At 36.7% G+C, this 18,339-nt stretch overlaps 1 protein-coding gene across 3 annotated transcripts in view; it reads right to left on the minus strand.

The window, feature by feature from the left end:
• Positions 1 to 1,182: 1,182 nt before the first annotated feature.
• ORC5 (origin recognition complex subunit 5) overlaps positions 1,183 to 18,339 on the minus strand; it is a 75,548-nt gene continuing 58,391 nt past the window's right edge. Inside the window, exons 13-14 of one of the 3 annotated variants that reach the window (XM_012176664.3) lie at positions 10,166 to 10,278; positions 1,183 to 1,982 (exon numbers count right to left, since the gene is read on the minus strand). In XM_012176664.3, the coding sequence (XP_012032054.2) occupies positions 1,937 to 1,982; positions 10,166 to 10,278 (159 nt within the window). In that variant the 3' untranslated portion in view covers positions 1,183 to 1,936. Of the gene's footprint in view, positions 1,983 to 10,165; positions 10,279 to 18,339 lie in introns of those variants that run through there. The other 2 variants (XM_060414659.1, XM_042249184.1) reach the window with 2 other exon arrangements.

Genomic DNA, 18,339 nt, shown 5'->3' on the forward strand with positions numbered 1-18,339 from the left:
AACAATCTGAAATCCCACAGCTTGGTAACTTCATTTTTCTACTTCCTAAATCATTTTTAGATTTAGGTAGAATAAATGCTAAGAATAATTTAAGCACATCCTCTCTTTAGGTATCTGGCCCACTAGCCAGCATAATTCTCATTATTAGATTCTCCCCTTTAATTGGAGATTTATATCTTCTAATTAGAAAATTCATCTGCAGATGACCCTTGTTAAAATGCTAATATCCATATTAAGCTCTGTTAGTCTTTGTTTAAATAAATTAATCAAATTAGTGAGACATTTAGCAAGCCATTAGGAAGTAAATTACAAAACATAAAAGTTCTGACGGTCCAGTCAGAGGCAGGGAAAATCTGGTTACAAGGTGTTTTGCAGGGAAGCCACACAAAGGGCTGGTAGCACAGTGTCGGGCAGTGCAAGATAAGCAAGGTGCTGGGCAGGGGACAGGTGGCCTGTAGTGAGGAGGCATAGAGAGTCACATATAGGAACCCTTGCCTCCTTTTTGTCTTCCCCAGGCCCCTATTTGACAAACTCTTTCCCTCCTCAAATCCTGGAGTTTTTCCCTCAAAATGCACACTGATCCCAGGCTATCCAAGAAGGCTGCACAGTAGACTTGCCACTTGATAGCAAACTATAAAGGGGGTGAAAATTCCCTCAAGTGGCACTGCTCTTCCTTGAATCAGCTACACTAACTGCCTTCTACTTGAATGATGCACATATTTCTAAGTGCATTTGCAATGAATCTGCAATGCACATGGTTTTTTCCTGCCCCTGGCTTCTCCAAATATCTTGTAGAACACAAAATTTCACCATCTTCTGTGGGACAAGAGACAGAGGGCAAGGGTGCTCCTTGCTATCTTTTATCTTATGTAGGGAGACAAAGAATTTCATTCCTTTCCCCCACTCAGTACCTCTAAATAAACGGAAGTAGACAATTCCTTGTTTTCTTTGATCCAGAAAGTGTCAGTCACTACATTAATAGGCTTCCTATTCCTATTTGAAGGTGACTATTGTGAGAATTTTTTTCTCCAAAAAAAGAAGGAAAGTATAAAATGCAACTGAAATTAAAACTAGGCTCTGTAATTAAGCACTTTAAATCTGTTCAAAATAATTTTCAAGCATTTAAGTGCTAACAGAAAACTTCAGAAGTAGGGTAAGAAAATCAGACCCCAGGTTCATAACTGATATAACAGGAAAACTTTTATTGTGGAACTATTAAAGGTCAGTGATTAAAAAAAGGAAAAAAAAAAACCATTATGCAGATTAAAAAGCTATGTTGAGTAGTTTATTGCCAGAGTGACTAGATAAATCTCACCTAAGTATACCGCAGTTATCAAGGAAGCTTAGAGGTGGAAAGCTGCCCTATCTGATCAAACTACCTTGCCTTTTGAGAAAATCAGGGTGAAAGATAAACACATATAAACTTAGATCTTAAAATAACAAAAAACTTCTACTTATTATATTTTGCAACTATGATCTTTTAAAGTGGTGGCCTTAGGAAAATCTGCTTTGGCAAGCAACTGCAGAGGCTCCTGGGGAGAGGAAGTGAAAAGACTGGGCTTATATACAAGGGCTGCTGGCACATTCAAAGCGCAGGGGATAGTTCACAGAGCAAAATGCAGTCCTAAGTAAATGGGTTTCAGGCAATTTCAGTGTTAAGATAACATCATTAAGAATAGAACAGATTGTGCTCAGACCCTGCTGTTTATAATTAACACGTTCTTTCCAAATACTCCAGGGTCCCTGGTAAATAGTCTTCTGCTCACATTCACCCAGACCAATCAGAGTTTTTCATCAGATTCCATGCTGGGCCAGCACCTGTCTGGACAAATCCAATGGAGCCAAAGAACTCCTCTCCCAGGCCAGCTGAGTAGTTGGATGAACACAGTTTGGCTTCGTCATTGTCACAGTGTCCATATGGCTTTGAAGCTTGTTTTCACAAGAAATCATACAAGTATTTTATTATGTCAAAGTTCACCGTCCTATAAACAAAAACAGATAGTATGTTAGCATCCTCACCCCCTAGACTGCTCAGCTTTGTATGTATGATTCTGAGAAGCACATGCCAAATAATTCACAACTAATGCTAAACAACCGTATGATACCGTCAAAAGCATCATGACAGAATTAACATTGCTTTTTCCTGTCACTAGGAACAGAGTTTCTTTAAAAAGTTTCCCTCCCATGCATAAAGTTTGCTTTTCTAATGAAAGTAAATGAAGTCAGAACTATCCAACATTCATATATTTCAATTATAGCACAGCAAGTTTGGATTTCATTTGAAAGCTATTTGCTTTTTGTCTAATAACCAGAATAGAGCAATTACAGATGCAGCAGTATTTAAATCTTCTTTGAACACTGTTTATCTCCCCAAACACCTGTTTTATCATTACATAATGCATAGCTCATCTGTCCTCATTTGTAGTTTTCATTCTTTTCAGTCTTTTACATTGGCTGACCTGTGTGTGTATTGTAACTAAATCTGTATGATCCAAGAATACGATACAACAAACAGACGATATGAATGTATATTTTTGTACTCTGACGGCAGGCAGAATAAAATAGCAGAAGACAGACATATAATTATTTTCCTTTCTCTAAATTCATTCTTCACTATAGATATTCAGACTTGGAGGTTTATTATTTGAATAAATGGTCAAAATAATTAGATATAATGATCTAGCAATAAGTATAAAATTAAAGCCTTAAAGTATTCAATTCTGCAAAAATAATCATCCATATGAGAACAGCCTTTTAAAGATTCACTAATTGCATGCTCTTATTTATTAAACCATCATTAATTGGTGTTTTGGTCTATCATTTTGTAATACACTTTCTAAAAAAGTTTCTAAGCAAATGACTGACATATCAAATTTTTTTAAAAATCAGAAATAGGGAACTATAGATACTACTTATGCAAAAACATTTAAAAATAGCTCAAATGAGATGCTATGGCTTTGTGGCACCTAATGATGGAATGAAGAGTACTTTAATTGTTTCACAAGAGTGCCTCTCTGAAGAACACCAAAACTTTTCAGTTGCATAAAAACACTGCCAAAACAAACCTGTTATCACTGGGGGTACTAAAACAACTAAAAATACTTATTAAAAAAAAAAACTTATCTCAGGCATAATGTCACAAAAGGTATGGTTGCTATATCATAAAGCTATTTATTTTTATGTGCTTTCCTTTCATTCGACTATGTGTTAGTGGTGTTATTTGCTCAGTCATATCCAACTCTTTGTGACCCCAGAGACTGTAGCCTGCCAGGCTCCGCTGTCCATGGAATTCTCCAGGCAATACTGGAGTGTGTTGTCATTTTCTTCTCCAGGGGATCTGCCTGACCAAGGGACTGAACCTGGGTCAGTGCAGGAAGATTCTTTACTGTCTGAGCCACCAGGGAAGCCCATTACAGAACTCCCCAAATTTACTAGTAACAATGTACCACTAAAAATTACCTTTTAAAAAAGCATGAAAAGGTTTTTTATGATTGGTTGAAAACATTTTTTTTAGAGGGTCTGAGAAGACAAAAGACACAGTAGGCTATTTTTAATCATAGGCAAAAAGGACAGTTGGATTTGTACATCTCTCCAGGCACATTTCCCTACAATGACTTTGGGTCCTAAGGTTATAAACCTAAAGTGACAAAGTAAATTGACCTTAATGTTAAGTTTTACTGTCTTTTGGATTTATTAATTTTTTTCCCACTGAATAGGAAAGTTTAAAGAAGCTATGATTAAAACAAAGTTGCAACACAATGGGACTAGAAGGCGTTACTTGATAAGACTATTACAAAGCCATACAAAATGATCCATATGAAGCCATGACTACAATAGTATGAGAGGTACGGAGAACAGAGAATTGCAAGTATGCTGTGATAGGTAAAGAGAAATGTTTGTATAACACACTAGTATTAGAATTTAAACAATGAAAATACTGTGATTTGTTAGTGGCAGAACTCCATCTTGTCTAATTGTTTAACACTGCAGCATAGTTTGTGCAATAACTTTTTCTTTATAGAACGATTGGACTGACTTAAAAACACTAAGCATTTGTAAAAGGTTCATGACATTCTATTTCTCTGCTTTGCCACTGGGAAGTACTCAAGCAAACTGAATCATACAGTTAAAGCTTTTGGACTTAAAAACAAAACAAACTAAATTAATTGGGAATTGAATATGTAAGATCATCCCTCTAAGAAACATTTACTCTCAAGATGATAACTACTTTTTCCTATCATCCCTCCATTCTCCAATATAAACAGGTAACTTAGGAACTGATTCCCACATGTATCATTTTAAGACAGCAGACTTTTATAAAGTAACTGCAAGGGCAACATTAAAACAGGGCACACATTGCAAAGATAGTTTTTAAATACTATAGAAGATTCTCTCTCACTGAACACAAATGAATTATTTTCTAAAGTAAGCATCTAGAAAGAAATAGGATAAACAAAAATAGTGTTGGTGGTACTCTGCCTAAGAGTAATTCTTAAATCAGAATTTAGACTACTTAGAAGTTAATTACATGGCATATATATCTAAGGATTTTGATTATCTAAGGAAAGAGATGAGAATACCAGACCATCTGACCTGCCTCTTGAGAAACCTATATGCAGGTCAGGAAACAACAGTTAGAACTGGACATGGAACAACAGACTGGTTCCAAATAGGAAAAGGAATGCGTCAAGGCTGTATATTGTCACTCTGCTTATTTAACTTATATGCAGAGTACATCATGAGAAATGGTGGGCTGGAAGAACCACAAGCTGGAATCAAGATTGCCAGGAGAAATATTAATAACCTCAGATATGCAGATAACACCAGCCTTATGGCAGAAAGTGAAGAGGAACTAAAAAGCCTCTTGATGAAAGTGAGAGAGTAAAAAAGTTGGCTTAAAGCTCAACATTCACAAGACAAAGATCATGGCATCTGGTCCTATCACTTCATGGGAAATAGATGGGAAACAGTGGAAACAGCGTCAGACTTTATTTTGGGGGGCTCCAAAATCACTGTAGGTGGTGACTGCAGCCATGAAATTAAAAGATGCTTACTCCTTGGAAGGAAAGTTATGACCAACCTAGACAGCATATTCAAAAGCAGAGACATTACTTTGCCAACAAAGGTCTGTCTAGTCAAGGCTATGGTTTTCCAGTAGTCATGTATGGATATGAGAGCTGGACTGTGAAGAAAGCTGAGCACCAAAGAATTGATGCTTTTGAACTGTGATGTTGGAGAAGACTCTTGAGAGTCCCTTGGACTGCAAGAAGATCCAACCAGTCCATTCTAAAAGAGATCAGTCCTGGGTGTTCTTTGGAAGGACTGATGCTAAAACTGAAACTCCAATACTCTGGCCACCTCATGCGAAGAGTTGACTCATTGGAAAAGCCTCTGATGCTGGGAGGGATTGGGGGCAGGAGGAGAAGGGGATGACAGAGGATGAGGTGGCTGGATGGCATCAGTGAAACTCAATGGACGTGAGTTTGAGTGAACTCCGGGAGTTGGTGATGGACATGGAGGCCTGGTGTGCTGCGATTCATGGGGTCGCACAGAGCTGGACACGACTGAGCGACTGAATTGAACTGAACTGAAGGATAATTTTGCCTTTATCCTTTTATTTCACGTTGTTGATGCTTTCACCTCATTGACATACTTTTTTCTCTTGGGGTACTATTTTATTTCCTTTTACTTATGTAGGCAGTTTGAATTTTTCTTTCTTAGTTTGGTTTTTCAGAGAGTTTGCAATCACACAACTTTAAGTTACAAAATTAAGTTATTTTGCAGTGTCTTCCTAGACTGTGGAGGGAAAAATATCAGAAACTTCAACTACCATTAACATTAAGAACAATTCAAGCACAATGTTTATTAAGCATGTTTTCAGCTGTGTTCTTCCATACTCTACCTCCATATTCTGTTCCCCTTTCTAGAACCAGTCTCCTACTGCTTCTGTGTCCAAATCTTTCATAGTTCCTTGGTCAAGAAGGTCCTTTATGTCCTCTACCTCTTCCCTGAATGGTTTTTTCTCAACCAGGCTTAACTGAAAGTTGGCTCCCACTGAGGGATCAAGTCTCCTCTTTAGCTTTTTCCAGTGACGTTAGACTCTACAGCCCAGGCAGGTCTGTCATGTGAGGCTGCTGTCCATGTGCAAAAGGGTCTGCTCCTGTGAGACTCAAACCATTCCACTAACTGCCCTTTATCCCCCTGTCACCACCTCTTAGTGAACAATGCAGCATCCAGTTCAGTTTCCTCTCTATTCCAAGATCTGCCTCAGCTTTGGTGTCTTCACTGCACTTGTCCCTTTTACCTCAGATGACCTTTTCTACTCTCATGATCACACTCAGCAATGTTCTACTTCTAAAACACATAAATTCAGACATTCCACCCTGATCCCAATTTCCTTTAAGTGACCTGGAACACCCGGAAACAATCAGTGTACAAACCTCTCTTCACCTTTTCCTCATCTACAAATAATTGCTGAGTATTAAGTGCCAGACACTGGACTATTAGCCCTCCACATGCTTTACTTCCTTTCTTAGCTTAGACTCGATGGTTAGTCACCTCAAGCATTCATTTGCTAGCATCCACTGAATTCACCTGGCAAAACCCCAATCCTATGTGATTTCAATTACACCCTTTTGCTGTCCCAGTACTCAGCACATGGAATGCTGCTGGAGAAGATCACAAGTTTCACAGATTGGTGCCACTGTAAATTCAAGGTCGGGAACCTCAACTGGGCCCTCAACACTCTCAGCAAGTTGCTTTCCTTGTTAGCACTTTCTTCCATTCCCCATGGCAGCTATTTCAAATATCCATATTTGTCTTAAACTGTGGTACTTCTGTCCTTAAGTCTCTTTTCTCTACCTTTACACGTAAAATTGAAGGCCTCAGATCAGAGCTCCTTCAACTTCTTGCCAACAGATCTCTAAATTCAGTTCCATCTGAAACCACCTTTTCCTCTCATATAATGAAAAAGGAGTCCCCTCTCTCATTTAGGGCGATTTCTTTAACTCATGTTTCTAAATCCCATGTTATATATCTTTTCAAGGACTTTAAATTAGTTCTCTCTCTTTTGTATTATTAACTCTTATTCCCTACAAGTTCTTTCCTATCAGCATTTAAATATGCTCGTATTTTTAAAAATAATAAGCTACTCATGCCCCCACAAGCAGTTTAGTAGGTAACAATCCTCTATTCCTCTTTATAGAAAAAAAAGTCTAGAAAATAGGTACATGAGGGCAGGATACAGATCTGTTATACATCTTGCTACATCCCTAAAGCCTAGTATAGTGATTATAATGAACATCACAATAAATCTTAAGTGAATAAAAAGCATTCTCTGCATGTGCAGCATCAACTTACTCACAAATACCACTTAATACACTATATCCTAACTTGTAACCCACTGTATCCCTGAAAGTGGTCTTGTTAAAGTCACAAATGACAGCTTTACCATTAGATAGACTCTGCCTGATTTCTTGGCAGTAACCAACAATTTTGACCATTATTCCCTTGCCTTAGGTTTTTCTACCTTTCTTGGATATACAACTTTTTGTATTACTGTTTTAACCACTTAAGTTTGTATCATGAGTATTTTCCTGTGTTTTTATCCTTTAAAATTATAATTTTAAGTAACCTCACAATTTTTAAAATTATTTATTTTTAATTGGAGAATAATTGCTTTACAATATTATGTTGGTTTCTGCCATATATCATCATGAATCAGCTATAGGTATACACATGTCTCCTTCCTCTTGAACCTCTCTTCCACCTCCCACTACATCCCACCCTTCCTAGTTGTCACAGAGCATTGGACTTGAACTCCCTGCGTCATACAGTAAATCACCAGCTATCTAATTTTACACATGGTAATGCATATGTTTCAGTGCTACTCTCAATTCTTCCCACCCTCTGAGAAGGTTTGAGTAAGTCAGTGATTGACACAGTCTCTGCTTTGCTCTTCATGGGCTTATACTGTAGGAAGAAAAATGAGTTCCAATTATTGAATGAATTATTTAAATAAAATAATGGTAAGTCTCAGAAGATAAGGGGACCTGGAAAAACTAACTGAATAGTGTGTGGGAGTGAGGTGGAGGGTGTGGACGATGGGAGGTCATAGTATGCTTGAGGATAGCTTCTTCAAGAAATATGCATTTAAACTGAAATCTAAAGGTTATGTAGCAGTTAGCGGGATAGAGGAGGATTTGGAAAGTGTTGCATATGCAATGAATGGTGAATATGAAGAACTGAAAGAAAAAAAAAAAACAAAGTGGTCAAAGTGTAAATATCTACAGAAGATGTGTGTGTGGTAGGTATGGCTGGGCACAAAGGCTGAGGCCAAGTCACTGGGGCCTTGAAAGTTACTTTAAACATTTTGGTTTTTTATCCTAAGAGTTACAGGAAATTATTGAAGACTTTTAAGTAGAAGGGTGACATTAAATTTTTACTAGATCACTCTGGCAATAGTGTGGACAACAAATTATAAGAGAATAAGAGTAGACAGAAAACCAATTAGAAGGTTACCAGAGAAGAGATAACAGAGGCTTGATCTGTTAATGATACAAAGGATAAAAGTGAACGAATTGAGAACATAGGAAGGACCTGACAGGCTCAGAAAAACTAATGCCTGGATACTGGGAGAAGGGGGATGACAAATGTCACTGGTGACTGCCAGGTTTTAGGCCTGTGCAACATGACAGACTGCAGTGCTGATCACTGAACCAGGGAACACTGAAAGAAAGCGGCATCATTCCTTTTTTGTTGGCAAGCAGAAGAAGAGGGGGAATTCCTGAGTTCAGTTTTGGAAATATATTGATACAGGTGGGAAATATCTGAAAGTCAAGAATACTAGAAAAAAGGTCTGGCCCCTAAAAAACTGGGGAGTATGATTAGTACATACATAGTTGTTGAAGTCAAGAGTAAAGTAAAAATAGTCTAGGAAAAAAAAATATGAAAAGAGCCAAGCCTTAAGGAACAACTAAATGTAAAGGTCAGTGGATAGGATAAGCTGACAAATGAGCTTGAGAAGAAACAGCCAAGGAATAAAGATGAAAATCACAAGATTGGAATCATGGACTCTAGGAGGAGAGTTTTAAAAGAGAGCCGTCAATCCTGTTGGGTGCACTGAGAATACATAGTCTGAGGGCTGAAAAGGGGAGGAGATGGAATTCAGAGCAGAAGTGGAAGAGCCCCTCTGATATGGGAGGACACAGAACCCCAATCTACTGATAAAGGAAAGACAGAAGATGGGCACATGTGTAGGTAGTGAAAGGAGTTCTCAATTCAGTTTCAACTTTGTTCTCTGAAGCAGTAACTGCTGAACAAAGTGAACACAGATGTTTGGACTTGTGGCTTGAATACAGTCAAGAATCAGAACCTAGATAGAAAAGAAACCTGTAAACCACATATTCTACTTTTCAATACATGTGGTGGAATGGCTGGGAGGCTGGTAGGAGATAATCAATCAGAAAAAGAGGGAAATAGAGCCAGATTGTAACTTCTGCAAGAAATTGGGGAGAAAATAACTATCTTGAAGTGGCAACAAAAAGAAAGGATAGCACTTAAAGAGCATCCAATCCTGAGGGATAGGAGTTTGAGAAAATAAGAAGCTACTAGTAGAGATAACTGGCAGGCTTCCCAGGTAGCTCAGTGGTAAAGAAGTCATCTGCCAATGAAGGAGACACAGATTCAATCCCTGGGTCGGGAAGATCCCCTGGAGAAGGAAATGGCAACCCAGTATTCTTGCCCGGAAAATTCCATGGAGAGAAGAGCCTGGTGGGCTATATAGTCCATGGTGTTGCAAAGAGTTGGACGGGACTTGGCAACTAGCACAAACACACACACACACTACAGTATATTCAAGTTGTCTGTAGTTAGCTGCCCATTAAATCCTACCTTGCTACTATAGGACCACTATTCCAGTCTGTCTCAGACTCTCAGAATCTTGATTTTTGCCATATAACATGTTAACTAATTCTCTGAATTTTGTCATTTGTAAATCTGATGAGAGGGTTCGTTCTACAGTGAAATAGTCATTCTCAGCACTTAAATGATCTTCTCTTGCTTAAATGACTAATGACATTACATTAGGAAGAAGATTAATTTTTATATTTAGTATATCATTTACATAATTCAAGACATTTTACATTAATGATTATTCTATGCTTACCTAGCAATAGCTCTGATGAAGTCTAGAGACACTGTGCATTTGTACTTTGGTTCATCAAGCTGATCGTCATGGCCAACCAGGGTTAACAGCTGAAGGGTCACTAAAGAGGTAATCTAAAAATAAGAAAAGTGTTTTTATGAGAAAATGGTTTAACCAGATTGCATGATGTCCTTGTTTCTGAAACATTTTATAGTTACTTTGATAACAATATATAACAGAATTCACAAGAGCATCTGCAAATATGACTACTTTGAAATTTGTATACACAAATTTGTACATACGCTTAACGTCCTAGTTAATCAAACTAATGATCAACCTTTAAGGACTCCACTAGAGATAAATTTATTTCAACTAATGACTCACATATGACTGCTAACCTTTAAAAACTATAAACAAAGGACATTCCTTCTCTCCATAAAATTTTTATGAACTTTCTATCCAAATACCTCAGAATATCAAATTTGCACTCCCTTGAGAATCCAGCAGTTAAAATGTGAAAGTGGGCCTTTTTCAGAGTTGAGTAGCTGGTTAGATAAGAAATACATCCTTCAGATCTAGACTTAGTCTTGCTTTTAAACTGATCCTCAATTAGGCAGTCAGGAAAACAGCAGGGAGATTAACAATGGCAAAAGTGTATTTTGACAAGTCAAAAATCAAAATCCAAAATAATTTCACGTGCATAACGCTGACAGAAGTATTCAGTGCTCTGAAATCCAAGAAACAAAGCTGACCCAAGAGCTGGAATTCTCTGAGTAGCCTACTTTCTTTTCCCAATTTTTTTTATCCCTCATCTCCTGAAGGCCAACAGAAAAAGCAGTCAACAATGGCAAGAAGGAAGATCAGGAGACTTGGTGATCTGTAACTGCTGGTTACAGTATCTTTAACACTTAATCATATGCCTTAAGAATAATAAAAAATACGTTCACTTACTCTGTGATCAATACCTTGAGATGCAGTAAACATTCTGAATGATAAAAACAACAACAGTAGTAGTGATTTGCTTGGTACCAAGTACTCTATACATAGCATCTCATTTATGCCTTGTGACCCTACAAGGTGGATGCTATTATACTCATTTTATAAATGATTCTTAGAGATGTTAAGTAACTTTCCTCAGACTCCAGAACTGACAGGTGGCTTAGTAAGAATTCAAACCTAGAGCTCATGCTCACTCTATTATACTACACAGACTCTACTATTGTAATTTAAAAGGGGGAACTGTTAGGCAGTGTTCAGTCAGCTGTCAATATTAGCAACTGACAAACAACTAATCTCAAAAATATACAAGCAACTTCTGCAGCTCAATTCCAGAAAAATAAACGACCCAATCAAAAAATGGGCCAAAGAACTAAATAGACATTTCTCCAAAGAAGACATACGGATGGCTAACAAACACATGAAAAGATGCTCAACATCACTCATTATTAGAGAAATGCAAATCAAAACCACAATGAGGTACCACTTCACACCAGTCAGAATGGCTGCGATCCAAAAATCTGCAAGCAATAAATGCTGGAGAGGGTGTGGAGAAAAGGGAACCCTCCTACACTGTTGGTGGGAATGCAAACTAGTACAGCCACTATGGAGAACACTGTGGACATTTCTTAAAAAATTGCAAATAGAACTACCTTACGACCCAGCAATCCCACTGCTGGGCATACACACCGAGGAAACCAGAATTGAAAGAGACACATGTACCCCAATGTTCATCGCAGCACTGTTTATAATAGCCAGGACATGGAAACAACCTAGATGTCCATCAGCAGATGAATGGATAAGAAAGCTGTGGTACATATACACAATGGAGTATTACTCAGCCGTTAAAAAGAATTCATTTGAATCAGTTCTGATGAGATGGATGAAACTGGAGCCGATTATACAGAGTGAAGTAAGCCAGAAAGAAAAACACCAATACAGTATACTAACACATATATATGGAATTTAGAAAGATGGCAATGACGACCCCGTATGCAAGACAGGGAAAGAGACACAGATGTGTATAACGGACCTTTGGACTCAGAGGGAGAGGGAGAGGGTGGGATGATTTGGGAGAATGACATTCTAACATGTATACTATCATGTAAGAATTGAATCGCCAGTCTATGTCTGACGCAGGGTGCAGCATGCTTGGGGCTGGTGCATGGGGATGACCCAGAGAGATGTTATGGGGAGGGGAGGTGGGAGGGGGGTTCATGTTTGGGAACGCATGTAAGAATTAAAGATATTAAAATTTAAAAAATAAAAAACTAAAACTAAAAATAAAAAATAAAAAAAATAAAAACTAACAGATGGGTAGATACCACAGTATTTTATATACAGAAAAGACTATATTTAGCAAATACAAAGCATTTTTTCAATTAAAACTTACAAGTTTTATACTTTCTTAATTTTAAACAGCTCTCACATAAACAATATGCAGAGGGATATTTTTTATAGGCCAGTCTAACAACCTTTACCTTTTGGGTGGAATATATTCTCTATTTCCTTTCACTGCAATGATATTCTAAAATTTTATTTCTACCACTGTGTCAACTTTTCTATTTTTTCTATGTGTCTTTCTCATTCCTTTCTTGCCTTTCATTGGACTGATTTATACTATTTTTCATTCTACTGGTTTACTCTACTATCCTGCAAATAGTTTTATACTCCAGTTTCCACTTTGATTTTTTTCTTTTGGCCCCAAGCTATTTTAGAATTAATTTCCAACCCATGAAGTTTCTATAGCATTTTTTATTTTTACGAGGGGAATATCACAGAATGCAGTCTGTATACTAGCAATTCTTTGAAATTTGATAAGAAAGCTGGATTCTCTGGAGGGAAAGAAGAGTACACAGGGACAGAAAGCCACTGTGACAAAGAATGAAACTAACCATAAGTGGCCACTCCTCCTATTCTGCCAGCCAGTTCCCTTCCCTCTTTGTTCCAAGAATGTCTGGAGCTGATGGCAACTGAGTACAAACCATGCCCACAAATGGGGTCACCTATGACAGGCCAGCAAGGTGGAGTGAGACAAGAGTTTTCTCTCTTACTTATATACAAGTACTTATATCATAATAGTATCTTCCATTTTTGTCTCCTGGACTGCAAAGTCTAAAATATTTACTATGTAGGCCTCTTACTGGAAAAAGTTTGTCAAACTCTCGCACTGAAAAATTGCTAGATTCAGATAATTTAGCAATGTAGAAATCAAAATGTTCAGTGACTTATCCAAAGTGATAATGACTACATAATGGCAGAAACTTACTTGACTAGGATTTAGGTCTCCTAACTACAATTCTAAAACTTATGAAAAGAATGGCTAAAATGTGATCATAGCTGAGACAGCTAACTTCTAATAAGCTGTCTTATAATCTTACCCGAATAAAGAATGTGTTAAAAGAATGAGGATGATCTGTGGAAAAGGTAGTGTTCAAGGGAGCAGACACGCCACTATGTCTCCAACAACAGGACTAAGGGCCCCCTGACCATTAAATTGGAGACCTGGTATGTGTTTGCTCATAATGGAGGTATAGTTAACCAGTTGTCATTCTATCAATGATTTTCTTAGTAGTATTTAAAAGGTACATATGAGTAAAGCTGATGAACAGATAAAAATGTTAAGTTACTCAACATTTTTATAAAAGAGCTCACATTTACCTAGTTTAAGAGTTAAATGAAACAAAAAAATTAAGTTGGTTGTTAGAAATGCATTGTGCCCATTAAATGAGGTCATCTATAAGGCAACTTAACACAGTGCCTGAAACACAGTATTCAATATAAGCTACTATTTATATTATTACTATCTATTAACACTTTTCAATCTCAAATTTAACAAATAGGTTTCTTTTCTAATAACCAATTAGTTTACTTAAAACTCACTGTATTTTATTTGAAAATGGTTTCATATATTTCCTATAGCTTTCTGAATTATATGCCATGCTTAACTTATTTAGAAAATAAAAGATAAAACTACCTAAGGTTAAAAACATCTGTACGAGGGCTTCCCTGGTAGTCTACTGGTTAAGAATCCACTCTGCAATGAAGGGGATAGCAGTTCAATCTCTGGTCCAGGAAGATCCCACATGCCACAGTGCAGGTAAGCCTGTAAGCTGCAACTACTGAGCCCATGCACAGCAACTACTAAAGCCTGTGTGCCCTAGAGCCCAGGCTCCTTAACAAGAGAAGCCACCACAAGAAGTCCATGCACTGCAACCAGAGAGTAGCCCCACTGGCTACAACTACAGAAAGCTCCCTGGCAGCAGCAAAGACCCAGTGCAGCCATAAGTAAATATTAAAAATACATATCTGTATGAGATTTTATAAACATTCACAACAAACTATCAATTATGAGTGGAGACAGCGAAGGTGGGTGAGACAAGAGGAGGGAATGAAAAGGTAAAACCTACTAGGAAGGATTATTGCGCAGAACAAGAAATATAGCCAATTTTTCATAATAACTTTAAATGGAGAACAATGTAAAAAATATAAAATTACCATGTTGTATACCTGAAACTAACATAACATTATGAATCAACTATCTTTCAATTAAAAAAAATACTTCTGAACAGATCAAGAAAAGTAATGAGCCACATATATTAATCCCTTTGGAAAAAATGCTCAATGTATCAGTTTCATCAGGAAATGAAGTGGATAAAAAAATGAACTGACAAAAAAACTGCATGAAAAATATAATTAAAAACTATATGGCATATCAGACCCAGATGTAGGGAAAATTAAGGAATACATTGGTAGTTCTGAAAAAACGATACAGAATGCAAACTAAAGAGACTACAAAAAACAGAAAAGACAAAATGAGAAAATCTAACATATTTCTAATCAAATTTCTGTAAGGAAAAGAGACAGAAAAAAGGGGCAGAAGTAATATCTGAAAAGATAATGGATGAAAATTCATTCAAAAAGATGAAGAACACCATATCATAGAACTGAACAGCTAAATAAATCCAACAGGGGAAATAAAAAGAAATCAATACCTAGATATGCCACAGTAGGTACAGAATATCAAAGATAAAAAGCTCTTAAAAGTAGCTAGAAAAGGAAAAACATTATCTTTACAGGACTAGCAACTGAACTGACGACTGTCTTAAGAACAACAATGAAAGACATAAAATAGTGGAACTATATTTTTAACATGCTGAAGAAAGTAACTGTTAACTCAGAAACGTATGCCCCCCAAAACCAATCTCTTAAAACTGGGGATGAAACAAAAGGCAAATTTCTAAACTAAAAACAACGGTGTGCTATCAAAATATTCCTACTCACTTTAAGAAATTCCTAAAATATACTTCCAGGTGAAAATAAAGGAATACAAGTTGGAAGGTCTGAAATTCAAGAAGGACTGAAGAAACTGGTAAATATGATGGTAAATCACTAAATTTTGACTTTGATAAATATAAACGTTATATAGCAACAACTAAGAGAGCAGAAGCAAGGAAACGTGAATTATAAAAATCTAAAACCAAGAAAAAGAAACAAAAGGTAGGTAAGACAAATAGAATAAAACAAGATAAGATATAAACAAAATTACATTAGAAATTATATTAAAAGTTAACTAAATGTTGCAAATAAAAGTCAAAGATTAAGTGACTGAAAAATAAATCCAACTATATACTCTTTAGGAGAGATACAACAAAATAGAATATGGGAAGGTTAACAGTTAGAGGACAATGAAATACATGAAGCAAACTAAAACAACGAAGGTATATTAACTAAAGAGAGATTTAAGGAAGGGCTCACTTAGTAACGACAAAATGCAGTGACGAAGCTCCCATCTCTCACAAGACGAGTGGCATGAGACCCTTACTGTGAAGGGCCGAGACACAAAATAGGACGAGCAGTCAAGGAATAATGGGATCTTTAGGGGAAAGTGAGTACTGCTGAAAGTAAGGACAAACTCATTATCGTTTCCAGTTTAGAAACAGGTAGGAATAATAATGAGAAAGTAGGTCTGAAATTGTAATAAATGGGAGACTATATAGAAGAGTTAATATTATCTCCTATGGCAAAATATATTCATTAACTTCATTCCTTTCTATTTTTTTTAACAAGGGATTCATTTGCTAAAGTAGGTTAGTAATAGATATTTGAATCCCTTTTAAAATGTCTTCTAAACCCTTTAACGTTTGAAATATTAATCTCCCTTTATTATTAAAATAGGCTTCTTTAGTACTTCTTTTTCCTTTAATATAGAAAACATTACTCACATTTTACTCTCCTACTGGTATTTCCTTATATTATTTCTTATAACTTCTACTTTCCTGTGATTCAAATACTCTCACATATTTAATTCAACTCTAATCCAAATTATAGGCTAAATTTACTCTTCCATTTTTTCATAAACACAAAATCTGTCTTTAATCTAGTTAAGTTAGAATTTCAAGAATATTTTCAGGTATCTCACTGTTTGATTACTTTTACTGTATTACTTAATGTTAATTATCAAAGGCAATTACATTGAAACAGATAGTCCTTTTAATCAGTTCTACCAAGATTCCATGGATACATAAATCACATAAATTGTACAAAGCATACAGTACCACTTTAAGATGTAGCAGTCGAAAGGTATTTCCAAAATATTAGTAAGATGATTGCTCAATTTGGCAGGGGAAGATGGATGGGGTCTGATTTAGGAGATGCTAATACACACAAAAATCTAAACTAAAATGAAACAAATTATAATGTGATTTCTCACATCAAAAAAAACTAATTTCAGAGTCTTTTAATTTCTTGAGTTATCATATGAACAGAAACAACACACAAATACATAATTTAGGAGAACATTACATAAAGAAATGTACAAATACCAACAACTTAGAAGTACTTTGATAGTTTATGAAAATGATGCTAAAAATCAACTGAAAAAATTAAGTAGAAAGATTAACTTAAAAACTGATGCTGAAACTGAAGCTCCAATACTTTGGCGACCTGATGCAAAGAACCAACTCATTAGAAAATACCCTGATGCTGGGAAAGCGTGAAGGCAGAAGGAGAAGGGGACGACAGAGGATGAGATGGTTGGATGGCTCACTGACTCAATGGACATGAGTTTGAGCAAGCTCTGGGAGATGGTGAAGGACAGGGAAGCCTGATGTGCTGCAGTCCACGGGGTCGCAAAGAGTCGGACATGACTGAGCAACTGAACAACAACACGGGGTCAACATTTTGAATCTCAAACATATTAATTTATGCCTAGATGAAAAATTCTGGGAAAATATATGGAACTTGTGGAAAATTATTTCTATACGTGTATAAGTACAAGAATACCCACCTTGTCCCCATTATTGAATCCCTAATTTTATTTCCCACTGCATATCCATGAAACTTTTGAGGACTTGGTCTAGGTACTGCACATTCAAAGATGAACAGGATCATAGAAAATACTGATTTACTTCCTTGCCCAACATTAAGTGTTCATGACAAAATGATGAGGTCCTCCTATCTGTAGGCTGGCATTAATGTCTAAATAATTTGCTATGATCAACAGGAATACGGCAAAAGCCTGTAGACTAGTAAGGGTACTCAGGACCAGACTCAGTTTTGTATGTGAGCATGTGCAATCGTAAGATAGAAGTGGAATTGGTCTTTCCCATCTGCTGCAGCAGCCAAGGATTTAGCAACACAGAAAATAGACACACGAGAGTCATTACTGTTGTTAAGGCCCCAAATGAAGGAAGTGTTTTAGTTGCAACAAGTAAGAATAAACAGGAGTATCTTGTAGCCAATAAAATTGATCTTAGAAGGATTTAATCTTTGTTGGGGCAAAACTCTCTAAATAATGGCAAAATATATTTTAATATTTTGAAGTCCTTTTTAGCACTGTATAATTTACAGAAAACTTCTCATCCAACTGAGCTTTAAATAAACCTAGAACATGTTTCATAAACAAATACTAACAGCAAGCCAAGCCAGAAGAAAACACATTTTAAAAAAATACAAGAGGACTTCTGGTCCAGATAACATGGCTTAGATTCATATTTACAGTTCTTTCCAGCTAAGCACAACTATTAAACCCTGGAAATAACCTTACCAAAGGACTCTGAAAGGCAGAAAGAGGAAGGCAGACTACTTCCAGGACTGGAGGAATAATGTGGAGACAGGATGTCTTATGGCTGCAGCAACTGCACAAGGTGATGTAGGCTCAGCATCTCCTGATCCCTAATCCAGAACAGAAAGCTAGG

This window comes from Ovis aries, chromosome 4, assembly GCF_016772045.2.
Source record: "Ovis aries strain OAR_USU_Benz2616 breed Rambouillet chromosome 4, ARS-UI_Ramb_v3.0, whole genome shotgun sequence".
NCBI classification, from domain to species: Eukaryota; Metazoa; Chordata; class Mammalia; order Artiodactyla; family Bovidae; genus Ovis; species Ovis aries.